At 51.7% G+C, this 17,662-nt stretch overlaps 2 protein-coding genes across 5 annotated transcripts in view; one reads left to right on the top strand and one right to left on the bottom strand.

Annotated features, from left to right (window-relative positions):
- The window catches only part of IFT172 (intraflagellar transport 172), a 105,507-nt gene extending 96,308 nt beyond the window's left edge, over window positions 1-9,199 (top strand). The window contains exons 38-48 of the mRNA XM_040347993.1: window positions 420-483; window positions 884-970; window positions 2,353-2,469; window positions 3,840-3,950; window positions 4,535-4,654; window positions 6,883-6,978; window positions 7,329-7,388; window positions 7,495-7,593; window positions 8,533-8,686; window positions 8,814-8,905; window positions 8,989-9,199. Coding sequence (XP_040203927.1) covers window positions 420-483; window positions 884-970; window positions 2,353-2,469; window positions 3,840-3,950; window positions 4,535-4,654; window positions 6,883-6,978; window positions 7,329-7,388; window positions 7,495-7,593; window positions 8,533-8,686; window positions 8,814-8,905; window positions 8,989-9,078 — 1,090 coding nt within the window. The 3' untranslated portion in view covers window positions 9,079-9,199. The remainder of the gene's footprint in view (window positions 1-419; window positions 484-883; window positions 971-2,352; window positions 2,470-3,839; window positions 3,951-4,534; window positions 4,655-6,882; window positions 6,979-7,328; window positions 7,389-7,494; window positions 7,594-8,532; window positions 8,687-8,813; window positions 8,906-8,988) is intronic.
- A 652-nt stretch (window positions 9,200-9,851) lies between these two features.
- Window positions 9,852-17,662, bottom strand: part of NRBP1 (nuclear receptor binding protein 1) — a 49,971-nt gene continuing 42,160 nt past the window's right edge. For 2 of the 4 annotated variants that reach the window (XM_040347994.1, XM_040347996.1), the window contains 8 exons: window positions 16,678-16,810; window positions 16,481-16,583; window positions 16,140-16,190; window positions 15,758-15,893; window positions 15,602-15,676; window positions 12,919-12,982; window positions 12,522-12,577; window positions 9,852-10,934 (listed from right to left, as the gene is read on the bottom strand). In XM_040347994.1, coding sequence (XP_040203928.1) covers window positions 10,836-10,934; window positions 12,522-12,577; window positions 12,919-12,982; window positions 15,602-15,676; window positions 15,758-15,893; window positions 16,140-16,190; window positions 16,481-16,583; window positions 16,678-16,810 — 717 coding nt within the window. In that variant the 3' untranslated portion in view covers window positions 9,852-10,835. The remainder of the gene's footprint in view (window positions 10,935-12,521; window positions 12,578-12,918; window positions 12,983-15,601; window positions 15,677-15,757; window positions 15,894-16,139; window positions 16,191-16,480; window positions 16,584-16,677; window positions 16,811-17,662) is intronic. The other 2 variants (XM_040347995.1, XM_040347997.1) reach the window with 1 other exon arrangement.

A 17,662-nucleotide genomic window follows, 5' to 3' on the forward strand; every position in this document is an offset into this window, starting at 1 on the left:
TACACCTTCATCACAGGGTTCTGCAGTCTTACAGGTTTATGGAAGGTGACCTGAGGTTACCACCATTTTTATTTCAGGGTTTACCTGTCCTACATCGTTCTGGAAGTTGACCTCTAGTCAATGGTCACCAAAACCATGCAATACCAGCCCCCTATCTTAATCCCAGGACTCTTCCTGTATTTACAGCTCCTTAATATTATCCTAGGTTCTTGATTTGATAACAGTCCCCATCGCCATCCTGGGGAGTCCACATTTCTGCCATTTTCATCCTCCTGCACTCAGCTCTGGGGTGGCCACTGTTCTGTGATTACCATCCCCATCAAAGGGGGCCTAAAGGGAATCTCCTATAACTTGGTACCCTCGAATATACAGCCTGAGGTCTGGTGTCAATGTGTCACACTCTCTCCTCGTTATTTTAGGTATGAGCAGTATGTGAATGACCGATACAAGGACCATCTGAAGAATCAGGGAAAAGTAGATTCGGTGAGATGATGTTGATGTTTCTGCCACTAATCATATAATTACTATTCAGCCACCTGCACATATTTCTCTGATATCCTGTGCTCCTATTACCTCCAACTTGGCTTCCTCTATTGCAGCAATTTGTTAAAGTACTTCCCTTACTTCTGGTAATGCCCCTTTATCCCAATCTACTCATCCTCTGTCACTATCTGTCCCTCCATGCTGTACGGCACCCATGCAAACTCCCCGTACCCCCCCTTATAATGCCCCTCTATTCCAGTTTGCCCTTCATTCCCCCAAGCTGTGCAACCCACATATGAACTCCCCATACCCCCTAATATTACTCCTCTATATTAATCTGCCTATCTTTCCTATTGAACTCCCCTTGCCTCCTAATACTGATCTCTCTGTTATTCAACAGTTGGTTGGAGTCGATGTTGTGGCTGGTCTTGATATGTACGCAGAGCGCGGACAATGGGAGAGGTGTATAGAGATAGCGGCTAAACAGGTAAGAAAAAATAATACACAGGAAGACTCGGGGACTATGTATAGATGGAAAGACTCAGGGTCTGTCTATGGTGGTGTAGACCCAGGGGCAGTGTATGGATGGGGAGACGCAGGCGCAATGCCCCATTGTCGGTGTCAGTGGGAAAAATTGTACCTCTTCATTGGTGTTAGTAAGGAGGATAGTAACCCATTGTTGGTGTCAGTAGGAAAAATAGTGCTCCATTGTTGGTGTCAGTGGGGGAAAGAGCACCCTGCGGGTTAGTGTCAGTGGGAGAAATAGTGCTCAATTGTTGGTTTCAGTGGAGAAAAGGTACCCCTTTGTTGGTGTTGGTGTCTGTGGGGAGGATAGTACCCTATTGTTGGTGTCTGTGGGGAGGATAGTACCCTATTGTTGGTGTCTGTGGGGAGGATAGTACCCTATTGTTGTTGTCTGGGGAGGATAGTACCCTATTGTTTGTGTCAGTGGGAGAAAGAGTGCCCCGTTTAGACTGGAGCATGGAGACCCAGGGGCAGTTTGTGGACATGAAGATTCAAGGTCTGTATGTATGGACATTGAAGACCCGGGGTCTATGTATGTAGACATTGAAGACTCTGGGTCTGTGTGTATGGACGTTGAAGACCATGGGTCTGTGTGTGGGGACGTTTAAGACCGTGAGTCTGTGTGTGGGGACGTTGAAGACCGTGAGTCTGTGTGTGGGGACGTTGAAGACCGTGAGTCTGTGTGTGGGGACGTTGAAGACCGTGAGTCTGTGTGTGGGGACGTTGAAGACCGTGAGTCTGTGTGTGGGGACGTTGAAGACCGTGAGTCTGTGTGTGGGGACGTTGAAGACCGTGAGTCTGTGTGTGGGGACGTTGAAGACCGTGGGTCTGTGTGTGGGGACGTTGAAGACCGTGGGTCTGTGTGTGGGGACGTTTAAGACCGTGGGTCTGTGTGTGGGGACGTTAAAGACCGTGAGTCTGTGTGTGGGGACGTTGAAGACCGTGAGTCTGTGTGTGGGGACGTTGAAGACCGTGAGTCTGTGTGTGGGGACGTTGAAGACCGTGAGTCTGTGTGTGGGGACGTTGAAGACCGTGAGTCTGTGTGTGGGGACGTTGAAGACCCCGGGTCTGTGTGCGGGCATGTTGAAGACCCCGGGTCTGTGTGCGGGCATGTTGAAGACCCCGGGTCTGTGTGCGGGGACGTTGAAGACCCTGGGTCTGTGTGCGGGGACGTTGAAGACCCTGGGTCTGTGTGTGGGAACATTGAAGACCCTCGGTCTGTGTGTGTGAACATTGAAGACCCTGGGTCTGTGGAACAATTCCTAAGAAATCCATCCCCTGTTGTTCTGTCAGAGGTCTCTGCTGTATAGGAACATCCCCTGACCCCATGTATTTCTCTTGCAGAATTATAAAGTCCTGCACAAGTACGTGGCCCTTTTCGCCACTCACCTCATCAAAGAAGGCAGCTGGGAGAAGGCCTTGTCCCTCTATGTCCAGCACGGAGCTCCAGCCTTCCCTCAGGTAATTTCACTTTTACTTCCTCCAGATTGCTCACATTGTATTTGTTGTATTTTATGTGGATTTCTGGCGTGCCTGGGTTTGTTCTTGTATGCACCGATCAGCCATAATCTTCTGACCACCCACCATAACCCGTCAAGGCATGGACTCCACTAGACCTCTGAAGGTATGCTGTGTTATCTGGCACCAAGCTGTTGGTAGCAAATCCTTTAAGTCCTGTAAGTTGTGGGGTGGGGCCTCCATGGGTCAGACTTGGTTTTTCCTGCATATTCCACATTTTGAAGGCCAAGTCAACACTTGTGTCAAACCCGTTGTGTTTCTCAAATCATTGTGGAATTCATCAGACCAGGCCACCTTCCCTTTTTGAAGGCCAGGTCAACACCTCAAACCGTTGAATTCCACAATGGTTTGAGAAACACAACGGTTTGAGGTGTTGACCTGGCCTTCAAAAAGGGAAGGTGGCCTGGTCTGATGAATTCCACAATGGTTTGAGAAACACGTCAGGCCAGGCGACTTTCTCTATTTGAAGGCCAGGTCAACACCTCAAACCCGTTGTGTTCCTCAAACCATTGTGGAATTCGTCAAACCAGGCCACCTTCCCTATTAGGCCAGTTCAACACCTCAAACCTGTTGTGTTCCTCAAACCGTTGTGGAATTCGTCAGACCAGGCCACCTTCTCCATTGCTCGGTGGTCCAGTTCTGATGCTCACGTGCCCGTTGTAGGTGCATTGTCTGTTGTGACACCTTTGTATCAGAACCAGCATTCACTTTTTCAGAAACTTGAGCTCTAGTAGCTACTCTATTGGATTTGACTACATGGGGCAGCCTTTCCTCCCCCCCTCCATCAATAAACCTTGGCCACTTATGACCTTGTCGCCAGTTTTCCTTCCTTGGACCACCTTTGGTAAGTTGACCACTGCAGACCAGTAACATCCCACAAGAGCTGCAGTTTTGAAGTTGCTCTGACCCAGTCGTCCAGCCATTACAATTTGGCTCGTGTCAGTCGCTTAAATCCTTACTTGTCCATTTTTTCTGCTTTCAACATTAACTTTAGGGACAACATGTTCACTTGCTGCCTAATATATCCACCCACTTTTCAGATGCCATTGTAAATAGATAATGACATTCACATGCTAGCAGAGCAGGGGGACAGTGTGTCCTAACTGGCTCCAATGGCCCTAGCCAGCCCTTCTGTGCCAATGATATCTCATTAGGTTGGCACATTATCAGCCCACTTGGAACGGAGGTGGCATGAAGTATAAATCTGACTCTAAATCCAGCAGGGAGGCTATGGCTGTGTAATCTGTAATTCTCAATAACACAGAGTGATGGTAATGTATAAGGGTTGAGCTCTCTGTTTCTTGCATTCACAGAATTTCAACATTTACAAGCGGATGTTCGTGGAGATGGTGAATGCAGAGGGCATGAACTGTGCAGAGGTTTACCACACCTGGGCGAACCTGCGGGGCCTGCTCTACTCCCTGGTGAGAGCTCCAGTGCAGCTTTTGTGTGTAGCAATGACAATATTTCTGGATGGTGGTACATAGAAATGCTCATAGTTCAGTAAGCAGGGGGGAGTGAGGTCCAGTGACCGTAGGCTGGGAAGGAGGTCCAGCGACCGTAGGCTGGGAAGGAGGTCCAGCGACCGTAGCCTGGGAAGGAGGTCCAGCGACCGTAGGCTGGGAAGGAGGTCCAGCGACCGTAGGCTGGGAAGGAGGTCCAGCGACCGTAGGCTGGGAAGGAGGTCCAGCGACCGTAGGCTGGGAAGGAGGTCCAGCGACCGTAGGCTGGGAAGGAGGTCCAGCGACCGTAGGCTGGGAAGGAGGTCCAGCGACCGTAGGCTGGGAAGGAGGTCCAGTGACCGTAGACTGGGAAGCTGGGAAGGAGGTCCAGCGACCGTAGACTGGGAAGGGGGTCCAGTGACCGTAGACTGGGAAGGGGGTCCAGTGACCGTAGACTGGGAAGGGGGTCCAGTGACCGTAGACTGGGAAGGAGGTCCATTGACCGTAGACTGGAGAAAATTGGGTATCTAATCTGGGGTGATAACGGTGCTTATTCTGTTTGGCAGTGTGAGAACCTGGTCAAATCCAGTGAGGTGAATTCTCCAGCACACCAAGAGTTTGAGCTTATGATGCTGATTGCTCATTATTACTCCACCCGTTCTGCATCACAGGGGGTGCAATCTCTGGTAAGTATGGGGACAAGTACTGTGAACGTCCTTTTACTGATCTTACTGTCTCATCTATGTCCTCCCTGGTATAGTTCTGCTATTCTACGATCTCTAAGTTTTTCTTTGTTCCCTTTTCTCTCATATTCTCTTGCGTTCATTGTCTACTCTTCTCACACCCTAACGCTCATATAGAGCATTTTTTGTACAAAGTTTAGGAGAGTTTTATGTTTTTTCTGTCAGTGAGCGCCAATCAGAAACGTAAACCAGAAGGGTTTTTTTTTCTACCTCTAAACGTTGAGCTCAAAATATGCCTCTAAACGTCCTAATGTGCATGGACACATAGGATAACATTGAGCTGCTTCTACAGGTAGAACACCTCATCTCTCTCCTCGGCCACCTCATCTCTCCTTCTCTGCCACCTCATCTATCTCCCTCTCCTCGTCTCTCTTCCTCATCTCCTTTGCTGCCCTGTTTCTCTCCTCCTCCGCTGCCTCGTTTCTCTCCTTCTCCGCTGCCTCGTTTCTCTCCTTCTCCGCTGCCTCGTTTCTCTCCTTCTCCGGCACCTCATCTCACTTCTTCTCTGTCGCCTTATCTTTCTCCCTCTCTTCTTCTGTCGCCTCTTCTTTCTCCCTCTCTTCTTCGGCCGCCTCTTCTCTCTCCCTCTCTTCTTGTGCCGCCTCGTCTCGCTCCCTCTCTTCTTGTGCCTCCTCGTCTCTCGCCCTCTCTTCTTGTGCCTCCTCGTCTCTCGCCGTCTCTTCTTGTGCCTCCTCGTCTCTCGCCGTCTCTTCTTGTGCCTCCTCGTCTCTCGCCCTCTCTTCTTGTGCCTCCTCGTCTCTCGCCGTCTCTTCTTCTGCCTCCTCGTCTCTTGCCCTCTCTTCTTCTGCCTCCTCGTCTCTCGCCCTCTCTTCTTGTGCCTCCTCGTCTCTCGCCCTCTCTTCTTGTGCCTCCTCGTCTCTCGCCCTCTCTTCTTGTGCCTCCTCGTCTCTCGCCCTCTCTTCTTGTGCCTCCTCGTCTCTCGCCCTCTCTTCTTGTGCCTCCTCGTCTCTCGCCCTCTCTTCTTCTGCCGCCTCGTCTCTCGCCCTCTCTTCTTCTGCCGCCTCGTCTCTCGCCCTCTCTTCTTCTGCCGCCTCGTCTCTCGCCCTCTCTTCTTGTGCCTCCTCGTCTCTCGCCCTCTCTTCTTGTGCCTCCTCGTCTCTCGCCCTCTCTTCTTCTGCCGCCTCGTCTCTCGCCCTCTCTTCTTCTGCCTCCTCGTCTCTCTTCTTCTGCCGCCTCGTCTCTCTCCCTCTTCTCTCTCTTCTTCTGCCTCCTCGTCTCTCTCCCTCTCTTCTTCTGCCTCCTCGTCTCTCTCCCTCTCTTCTTCTGCCTCCTCGTCTCTCTCCCTCTCTTCTTCTGCCTCCTCGTCTCTCGCCCTCTCTTCTTCTGCCTCCTCGTCTCTCGCCCTCTCTTCTTCTGCCTCCTCGTCTCTCGCCCTCTCTTCTTCTGCCTCCTCGTCTCTCGCCCTCTCTTCTTCTGCCGCCTCGTCTCTCGCCCTCTCTTCTTCTGCCGCCTCGTCTCTCGCCCTCTCTTCTTCTGCCGCCTCGTCTCTCGCCCTCTCTTCTTCTGCCTCCTCGTCTCTCTTCTTCTGCCGCCTTGTCTCTCTCCCTCTTTTCTCTCTTCTTCTGCCTCCTCGTCTCTCTCCCTCTCTTCTTCTGCCTCCTCGTCTCTCTCCCTCTCTTCTTCTGCCTCCTCGTCTCTCTCCCTCTCTTGTTCTGCCTCCTCGTCTCTCTCCTCTTCTTCTTCTGCCGCCTCATCTCTCTCCCTCTCCTCTTCTGTCGCCTGGTTTTTCTCCCTCTCTTCTTGTGCCGCCTCATCTCTCTCCCTCCCCTCTTCTGTCGCCTCGTCTCTCTCCATCTTCCTCTCCTCTGCTGCCTCATCTTTCTCCCTCTCCTGTTTTTTCATTGCCTCGTCTCTCTCCCTCTCCTCTTCTGTCGCCTTGTCTCTCTCCCTCTCCTCTTCTGTCGCCTTGTCTCTCTCCTCTTCTGTCGCCTGGTCTCTCTCCATCTTCCTCTCCTCTGCTGCCTCATCTTTCTCCCTCTCCTCAGCCGCCTCCTTTTTCTCCCTCTCCTGTTTTTTCATTGCCTCGTCTCTCTCCCTCTCCTCCCTTGTCTGTCTACCTTTAACCCTTAGCATTGGTCCTTTCTCTAGACCTGCTCCTGTCTCATTGTCTCCTCATGGACCACTGACACTGATGACAATATTTCTTACAGGATGTGATAGCTGCTAAACTCTGCATCTCGCTCCTGCGTCACACCGACCTGCTCCCTGCAGACAAAGCTTTCTATGAGGCTGGAATGGCTGCCAAGGTAATATGTGTTATAAATCAGCTGAGAGTGGCGGGGAACATCACATGACACAAGCATTAATGGAACCCTCCTACAGATAACGTGGGATTGGTTTGTGTGATACTTTTATGGCCAATGGTAACACAAACAGCAGTGGACTACCTTAGAAGGGGGGGTTCATTTCTGAGCACACAAAGACAATCTCTATAGATCATCTTTTGGTAAAGTTCCATTTATTACAGCAGGAATACTACCCCAGGATCTTGTATTTGATCTCCATTTCCTGGATATGTTTGGTGCTTTTTGTAGCTGCGGTCTGACATTAAGTGGTGCTGAGCTTGCTGTGAGCTGTCTCTGTGTTGTTTTTCCAGGGAATGGGCTGGCAGAGCGCGGCCTTCATCTTCCTGAACAGATTCCTTGACCTAGTAGATGTGAGTATCCCAAAGATGAGGTGATATGCTGGGAGGAACATCTCTCCTAACTATTAGTAGATACATGTCCACCATTGTATTTTCTAAATCGTTTCATCATCTCCAGGCAATTGAGGAAGGAAATCTGGACGCCTTGGACCACTCAGATTTTCAAAACACAGACATTCCATTTGAGGTTCCGCTTCCTGCTAAACAGCATGTTCCGGTGAGTAGAGGATATCATACGAAATCCTGACCTACCACTCTCTACAATGCCCTTTCTTTTCCTCTCCTGCTTCCCGCCGTCTGCGCTCTACCACTCCCTCCTTTCCCCGCCGTCTGCGCTCTACCACTCCCTCCTTCCCCCGCCGTCTGCGCTCTACCGCTCCCTCCTTCCCCCGCCGTCTGCGCTCTACCGCTCCCTCCTTCCCCCGCCGTCTGCGCTCTACCGCTCCCTCCTTCCCCCGCCGTCTGCGCTCTACCACTCCCTCCATCCCCCACTCTCTATGCTCTACCACTCCCCCACTGTCTGCGTGCTACCGCTCCCTCCTTACCTACTGTCTACCGATTCCTCCATACCTACTGTATACACTTTACCACTCCCTCCCCCACTGTCTATGCTCTACCACTCCCTCCTCCCCCACACTGCCTGTGCTCTACTCCCCCACTGTCTGTGTTCTACTCCTCTCTCTTTCCACATTGTCTCCTCCCCACTATCTGCACTGTACACCTCCCTCTGCGCTCTACTGTTCCCTCATCCCTATGATTTGTGCTTGCTCTTCCCCTCTCTGCACTTTACTGCTCTTTCATCCCCACTGCCTGCACTCTATTGCTCTCTCTCTTCCTCATTGTCTCCTCCCTGCATTCTTTGTTTTCCCCCCGCCTTCCTTCCCACTGTCTGTGCTCTACCCCTCCTCCCCTCTTTCCACTGCACTCTACAGCCTTCTCTTCCCTATTGTCTCCTCCCCACTGTTTGCACTCTACTGCTCTCTTGCCCACTGTCTTTCCTCCCTCCTGTCTACACTGTACCTCTCTCTTCCCCACGGTCTGCGCACTACTACTGTCCCCGATCTTCTGTTGCACACTGTCTCCCTTCCTCTTTCTGTGCTGTACCCCTCCGTCTGCACTTTACAGCTTGTATTACTTGGTGTTTCTCCTCTGCCAGGTGGATAAGCGGGAGGAGGTTAAGGAGTGGGTGTTGGCGGTGTCCATGGATCAGAAGGTGGAGCAGACTCTACCAATGGATGAACGAGGCACCTTTGAAGGGTCGCTTGAAGCTACAAACAGTGGAGTCCATTCCCTGCCGTGTCTGATCACCGGTGAGATCTCTATTATTGTATATGATGACCTCTTACTAGCGGGGAATCAGGAAGCAGCTGGAATCATCCTTGTAGGAGTCATCATATGCTTTCAGAGTTTAATATTTATTTTTTCGGCTGTCTGCAGGGTATCCAGTCCTGAGGAATAAGGTGGAATTTAAACAGCCGGGGAAAGCCGCCAACAAGGAAGACTGGAATAAATTCCTCATGGCCATTAAGGTGATTTTCCCTCCCTTACTTGCTTTCCCGCCCTTTAGATATGCCCCACCCCCTCCAACTTATCCTTTCTATTCTGCTTCCAGACCAGCCACAGCCCCGAGTGTCAGGACGTCCTGAGGTTCATCAGTCAGTGGTGCGGAGGTCTTCCCAACACCAGCTTCTCTTTCCAATGACCAACCCTGAGTTCTCCTGATCTGCACAATGGAATTTTTTTTAAAGAATATATATATTGATTGTACATATTTATATTTGTTATTATGGACACGACTAAAGAAATTAAAAATATAGAATATTGATTTGAATATTGTCATTTTTTTCCAGCCAGAAGGTGGAGCTATCAGCTCCTTTACACGTGTTTTACTGTCTCCTTACCTCCTGTAGCAAACATTTTCTTGTGTAGAGCTCAAGTCTAAAGCCTCGTACACACGATTGAATTTTCCGGACACCGCTTCGGACTTTTGTCTGAAGGGCTTAGCCAGGGATTTGTCTTGCATAGAAACGGCAAATAATTGTCAGCCAACAAACATAGTGACATACTACATGTTTTTTTTTAGCTCTTTAGCGCCACCCTTTGGCCACCTTCTAATGTTTTGTTTACTGAGCATTAATTCCGAGCATGCGTGTTTGTACTTTGGACTTTTGTACACACCAACAAGACTTTTATAGGAGGAAGGACCTGCAGATCATCAAATAATTCCCACAAGGAGACTTCTATGGAGGAAGGACCTGCAAATCATCAGAAAGTTCCCTCCAGAGATTTCTATGAAGGAAGGAAGAACCTACAGATCAAATAATTCCCCCAAAAGACTTTGAGGGAAGGACCTTACAGATCATCAGATAATTCCCTCCAAAGATTTCTATAGAAGAACCTACAGAGCAGCACCTGAAATCTGCATTGAATTCCCAGTTAGCGGTGTCGGGAGATGGAGGTCGGCGAGGTGAAAGATAGACCAAGACACAACAATTAAATACAACAAAACTTCAAGTTTATTTAAAGAAAAAAAAAAAAAAAAAAAATGAAAACGAAAAACTTATTAGTTACAAAAAAAAAAGACATCACGTAAGGAAATTCGGTTACTTCATAGTGTGCAAAGCTAAGAGCATCGTATAGGTTGGGTTCTCTCCCCCCCCCCCCTCACAGCATGGCGAATCTATGATCCAGCGTGCGCATCATGTGACCCACGCCACAAACCGTCAATGTTTTTTAAGTGCAGACACACCTCTAGCGAGAAATGGAGCTACGCCCACTGAGCCGCCCACCATCAACACCCATAACCATCATCATCGCCTACTTCACATACGTGACAAAGTCTCCTCCTATGGCGCGCCATCGCGCCAAAACACACGCAACGTCTTTAACCGTTTTTCTGCTTGTAACATTCAAAAAACAACCGTCTAACGCAACATGGCTTCCTGACTCCACCGAGACACTGGCAGAGAACGGATGAGGCCACTGGATCCAAAAACGTCCGATTCCCCACTCAGCTGTAAACATTACACAGATAAGCTAAGGCTTGAGCACAAGGAGGCGCTACTACAGCGGCAGAGCTAAACCGTTACTAGATGAAATGTATGGTGCGATGCAAGCCTCCGCCGGGGGGCCGTAGAGAAACCAATGTCCCATCACCCAATGACACAACAGAGAAGATATGTGGGAGGGGCTGCAGCACGAAGACACGCCTCCATCTGGTTCATTCCCATGTGTCACCCCTCCCCTCCACCAGGGGGCGCTGCCATTTGTGTCGGACATTATCCTAACGTTTTCTTTGTGTAAACAGAAGGCAGAGCAACTGCCACCATTCCCAGCAGAGTCTGGCGCTCCTAGCGGTGGATGTAAAGGGTGAGGTAACTGCCAGCAGCCGGGAACACCTCCATAAAGTGCGGAGTGGAGGCTTGGCAGCAATACAGTGACGGCAGAACTCTGTGATTGCTAGGAGGACACCGTCACCGCCGCTATGTTTCCATTCCGAGCGAAGAAGAATTTACTGAACGCTTCTTCAAGTAAACAGGTGAGCCGGCTCTGGTCGGTCTGAAAGGGGCAAATAAGGCGGGCGTTACGCATATAAAATGCCCATATGTCGCAGGTACCACCCACTTCCATATTTACTGACTCCGCCTTCCCACATTCTCCAAGGTCACCAATCTATTTTCATATTAAATTATCTACTCCTCCTTCCCATATTCACAGACCCGCCCACTCCCTTCCCACATTCACAGACCCCGCCTACTCTATTCTATATGGATACCAATTTTATTTCTATACTAAATGACCTCACCTAATCTTCTTCCTTCCCACATTCGCTGACCCCCCTCCTACTCCCTTCCCACATTCGCTGACCCCCTCCTACTCCCTTCCCACATTCGCTGACCCTCCTCCTACTCCCTTCCCACATTCGCTGACCCCCCTCCTACTCCCTTCCACATTCGCTGACCCCCCTCCTACTCCCTTCCCACATTCACAGATCCCGCCCACTCCCTTCCCACATTCACAGACCCCCGCCTACTCTATTCTCTATGGATACCAATTCTATTTCTATACTAAAATGACCTCTCCTAATCTTCCTTCCCACATTCGCTGACCCCCCTCCTACTCCCTTCCCACATTCGCTGACCCCCCCTCCTACTCCCTTCCCACATTCGCTGACCCCCCCTCCTACTCCCTTCCCACATTCGCTGACCCCCCCTCCTACTCCCTTCCCACATTCGCTGACCCCCCCCTCCTACTCCCTTCCCACATTCGCTGACCCCCCCCTCCTACTCCCTTCCCACATTCGCTGACCCCCCCCTCCTACTCCCTTCCCACATTCGCTGACCCCCCCCTCCTACTCGCTTAACATATTCACCGACAGCTCCTACTCTATTCTCTATGGATACCAATTCTATTTCTATACTAAAAGGACCTCACTCAGTCTTCCTTTCTTTACCGACCCGCCCTACTCCCTTCCCACATTCACTGACAGCTCCTACTCCCTTCCCACATTTGCTGACCCCTCCTACTCCCTTCCAAAATTCACAATTTCTATACTAAATCACCTAATCTTCCTTCTTTTATTCCCTGAGCCCCAAGCATCATGGGAAATGTAGTTCCAAAACATCTGGGTTGCCAAGGTTCGCCATCGCTGTCCTACTCCCATCTCACATTCAGTGATGCCACCCACTCCGCCCTTCCCACATTCAGTGATGCCACCCACTCCGCCCTTCCCACATTCAGTGATCCTACCCACTCCGCCCTTCCCACATTCAGTGATCCCGCCCTTCCCACATTCAATGATCCCGCCCTTCCCACATTCAATGATCCCGCCCTTCCCACATTCAATGATCCCGCCCTTCCCACATTCAATGATCCCGCCCTTCCCACATTCAATGATCCCGCCCTTCCCACATTCAATGATCCCGCCTACTCCGCCCTTCCCACATTCAATGATCCCGCCTACTCCGCCCTTCCCACATCCAATGATCCCGCCTACTCCGCCCTTCCCACATCCAATGATCCTGCCTACTCCTTCCTTCCCCCACATTCACTGATACTGCCTACTCTCTTCTCAAATTATTTACTCTCCTGAAAATCCCCAGGAAAGTGTCCCCAATCGTAGGCTTCCCTAGAACAGAGTCTCACCTCACTGACAAACCCCAATTGCACCAACTCTGCCGCCAACTCCGGAATATTCTCATCTGTGGAAAGAAAGAAGAGTCATACCACAAACACCCGGTATGAAGAGTCATACAAAAGCCTGCTTTAATCTCTCAAACCATCATACTACAATCACCACTTGCCCTGCACTACAAAACCTTCCCCCACCCACACATCATAATACAATCACATTTCCCCAGAAACCCAAACTCAATCATCTTACTACAATTATTCCTTTCCCTGCACACTCCAGAACCCTGCCCCCACACTTTAATACTACAGTCACGGCACCGTTCCCAAACCATCATGCTACAACTTTCTCCCTATTATATGCTCCAGAACCCCATATTGTAATCACATTAAATCCCCCCTCCGTACTCACTGAGTAACAAGTCACAGCTTAAATGTCGGTTCAGTTTGTCTTCCAGCTTCAGGAACAAAGTCAGCTGTGGAGACACAGACAACCATCACATTAAAAAACAGAGGAGGGGACAGACCAATAGAAGAGATGGAGGAAGAGGACACAGACCAATAGAGGGGGGGAGGGAGAGAGGGGACATACACCAATAGAGGACAACACACACCAATAGAAGAGGGGAGGACGCAGAGCCAGAGAAGAGAAGAGGGGAGGACGCAGAGCCAGAGAAGAGAAGAGGGGAGGACGCAGAGCCAGAGAAGAGAAGAGGGGAGGACGCAGAGCCAGAGAAGAGAAGAGGGGAGGACGCAGAGCCAGAGAAGAGAAGAGGGGAGGACGCAGAGCCAGAGAAGAGGGGAGGACGCAGAGCCAGAGAAGTGGAGAGGGGAGGACGCAGAGCCAGAGAAGAGAAGAGGGGAGGACGCAGAGCCAGAGAAGAGAAGAGGGGAGGACGCAGAGCCAGAGAAGAGAAGAGGGGAGGACGCAGAGCCAGAGAAGAGAAGAGGGGAGGACGCAGAGCCAGAGAAGAGAAGAGGGGAGGACGCAGAGCCAGAGAAGAGAAGAGGGGAGGACGCAGAGCCAGAGAAGAGAAGAGGGGAGGACGCAGAGCCAGAGAAGAGGGGAGGACGCAGAGCCAGAGAAGAGAAGAGGGGAGGACGCAGAGCCAGAGAAGAGGGGAGGACGCAGAGCCAGAGAAGAGGGGAGGACGCAGAGCCAGAGAAGAGGGGAGGACGCAGAGCCAGAGAAGAGGGGAGGACGCAGAGCCAGAGAAGAGGGGAGGACGCAGAGCCAGAGAAGAGGGGAGGACGCAGAGCCAGAGAAGAGGGGAGGACGCAGAGCCAGAGAAGAGGGGAGGACGCAGAGCCAGAGAAGAGGGGAGGACGCAGAGCCAGAGAAGAGGGGAGGACGCAGAGCCAGAGAAGAGGGGAGGACGCAGAGCTAGAGAAGAGGGGAGGACGCAGAGCCATAGAAGAGAAGAGGGGAGGACGCAGAGCCATAGAAGAGAAGAGGGGAGGACGCAGAGCCATAGAAGAGAAGAGGGGAGGACGCAGACCTATAGAAGAGAAGAGGGGAGGACGCAGAGCTATAGAAGAGGGGAGGACACAGAGCTATAGAAGAGAAGAGGGGAGGACACAGAGCTATAGAAGAGAAGAGGGGAGGACGCAGACCTATAGAAGAGAAGAGGGGAGGACGCAGACCTATAGAAGAGAAGAGGGGAGGACGCAGAGCTATAGAAGAGGGGAGGACACAGAGCTATAGAAGAGAAGAGGGGAGGACACAGAGCTATAGAAGAGAAGAGGGGAGGACACAGAGCTATAGAAGAGAAGAGGGGAGGACGCAGACCTATAGAAGAGAAGAGGGGAGGACGCAGAGCTATAGAAGAGGGGAGGACACAGAGCTATAGAAGAGAAGAGGGGAGGACACAGACCTATAGAAGAGAAGAGGGGAGGACACAGAGCTATAGAAGAGAAGAGGGGAGGACGCAGACCTATAGAAGAGAAGAGGGGAGGACGCAGAGCTATAGAAGAGGGGAGGACACAGAGCTATAGAAGAGAAGAGGGGAGGACACAGACCTATAGAAGAGAAGAGGGGAGGACACAGAGCTATAGAAGAGAAGAGGGGAGGACACAGAGCCATAGAAGAGAAGAGGGGAGGACGCAGAGCCATAGAAGAGAAGAGGGGAGGACGCAGAGCCATAGAAGAGAAGAGGGGAGGACGCAGACCTATAGAAGAGAAGAGGGGAGGACGCAGAGCTATAGAAGAGGGGAGGACACAGAGCTATAGAAGAGAAGAGGGGAGGACACAGAGCTATAGAAGAGAAGAGGGGAGGACGCAGACCTATAGAAGAGAAGAGGGGAGGACGCAGACCTATAGAAGAGAAGAGGGGAGGACGCAGAGCTATAGAAGAGGGGAGGACACAGAGCTATAGAAGAGAAGAGGGGAGGACACAGAGCTATAGAAGAGAAGAGGGGAGGACACAGAGCTATAGAAGAGAAGAGGGGAGGACGCAGACCTATAGAAGAGAAGAGGGGAGGACGCAGAGCTATAGAAGAGGGGAGGACACAGAGCTATAGAAGAGAAGAGGGGAGGACACAGACCTATAGAAGAGAAGAGGGGAGGACACAGAGCTATAGAAGAGAAGAGGGGAGGACACAGAGCTATAGAAGAGAAGAGGGGAGGACGCAGACCTATAGAAGAGAAGAAGGGAGGACACAGACCTATAGGAAGAAGGGTAAAGAGATAAATTCTGCTTGTTGATGTGGACGTGAAATACCAAGTGATGGGGATGAAGGGGATAGGAATTCCAGGGGCATTCTGACAATTTCTGGGTGTATGATACAGGAATGTCATGGACTTCCTGGACACCGGTGGTGTGGGAAGGTGTGAGGCTTTCTACGGCAGGGAAAGGGTAGGGAGGAACCATAGAAAAAAGGCCGGAGAGGTGGGGCTGGTGGAGGTGTGGAGGAGTCTCTCTACGAAAGGGGGAAGGAGGGCACTGAAGGGACACAAGAGGGCGGAGGTCGGGCCAGAAGGATAAAAATAAGTGTGGGGGGGGACTGAAGGGAAGAGCCTACAGGGGTGAATTGAGAGGTTTTTGCAGTAGAAGGGGAGAGGGCACAGAGGAGAATACTAGAACCTAGCTACGCACAGAACATCCCGGTTCCCTTACATGGTGCTTGGCCCCCTCCTCCACCGTCTCGATGTTGCATTGCATCTGAACCACCTACAGGACAGAGAAATAGATTGTCAGCTCTGCAGACAGAGAAGGCTACAAACACATGGACAAGGCTTCTCCAGAACGCACCTTCCGGGTTTCCAACTCTGCAGGCTCTGGTGTTGGGGTCTTCACTGATGGTGGAACCACCGGAGATATCACCACCTCCTGCTGGGGCTGATGAGGACGTTGCAACCCAAAGGCAGTCAGGGGGTAAATACCGTTCCTGGAGGTCAGGGAGAATCAGTGACCACATGACAGAGGACCAATACACGCCATATATACCGCACACACATAAAGAGGCCCATATACCGCATACGCCTAGCGACAACATACATGACACGCATACCGTAGACACGTGTACAGCACCCACACAGCTGAATGTATCCCCTCCCCCACTCCATCTTGTGGTATGTACATGGAGCGCATCCATCAAACATTCACACGCACGGATGGCGTATCCCCTCCTTACCGGACATCTTCCAGGAACTTGTCTAATTCCAGCGCCGGGGACTGCGAGTATCTGGAGGAAGAAATGGCGTGGTCAGGATGGCGCACACACACATTATACAGAAATGTACAGATTGTGTAATCAGATCAGAGGATATTTATCAAGAAATTAGCAAAACATTGAACCACAAATAAGGCATAAAAGACGTCCACTCCTGCCCTTCTACCAAGCACTTGACAGTTTAGAATATATCCTATCCTTCCTAGGGGGCGCTCTCTCCCCCATACCCACCACCATCCCTTTCCGGGGGAGCATTAAACCCTCCCCCATACATATTACCATACAAAACTCCAACCACTCACATCATCCGGTTACATTCAGGGTCGGCGTTCATTATCTCGGCCATGACTGCGCTCATATCGCGGTTCTTGGTCATCTCTTCCAGAGCGTTTTCCGGGATCATATCTGCCGGTGGAAAAGGAGAGACATGGGGGTAAGCTCCACTGACACTACCGGGGAGGGGGGGGTCATTCCGTATTCCATAAAAAGTATTACTTACGCTGGTGTCCCACAATGCAGTGCGCAGCCAGTAATTTTAGAGACGGAACCTCGAACAGAGCTTGGTGGAAGAGGAGCTCACGGGCAGTCGGGCGTGTGTTGGGGTCAATTTCCAAACACTTCTGGATGAATTCCTGTGTCGGAAACAGGGAATTAGTTGTGGCCCAACAGCTGTACAAACGGTCCCACCATCCCTGCTCTGCACACCCGCTGCCAGCATCCCTGCTCTGAGGTCCCTGCTCTGCACACCCACTGCCAGCATCCCTGCACTGAGGTCCCTGCTCTGCACACCCGCTGCCAGCATCCCTGCACTGAGGTCCCTGCTCTGCACACCCGCTGCCAGCATCCCTGCACTGAGGTCCTTGCTCTGCACACCCGCTGCCAGCATCCCTGCACTGAGTTCCCTGCTCTGCACACCCGCTCCCAGAATCCCTGCTCTGCACACCCGCTCCCACCATCCCTGCATTGAGGTCCCTGCTCTGCACACCCACTGCCAGCATCCCTGCACTGAGGTCCCTGCTCTGCACACCCGCTGCCAGCATCCCTGCACAGAGGTCCCTGCTCTGCACACCCGCTGCCAGCATCCCTGCACAGAGGTCCCTGCTCTGCACACCCGCTCCCAGAATCCCTGCACAGAGGTCCCTGCTCTGCACACCCGCTCCCAGAATCCCTGCACTGAGGTCCCTGCTCTGCACACCCGCTCCCACCATCCCTGCACTGAGTTCCCTGCTCTGCACACCTGCTCCCACCATCCCTGCACTGAGTTCCCTGCTCTGCACACCCGCTGCCAGCATCCCTGCACTGAGGTCCCTGCTCTGCACACCCGCTGCCAGCATCCCTGCACTGAGGTCCCTGCTCTGCACACCCGCTCCCAGAATCCCTGCACTGAGGTCCCTGCTCTGCACACCCGCTCCCACCATCCCTGTGCCAAGTTCCTGGGTCTGTACACCTTCTGTGCCCATTATTAGGGGCTCCCGTCATCCCTC

Source organism: Rana temporaria, chromosome 4, assembly GCF_905171775.1.
Source record: "Rana temporaria chromosome 4, aRanTem1.1, whole genome shotgun sequence".
In the NCBI taxonomy this organism is placed as follows: Eukaryota; Metazoa; Chordata; class Amphibia; order Anura; family Ranidae; genus Rana; species Rana temporaria.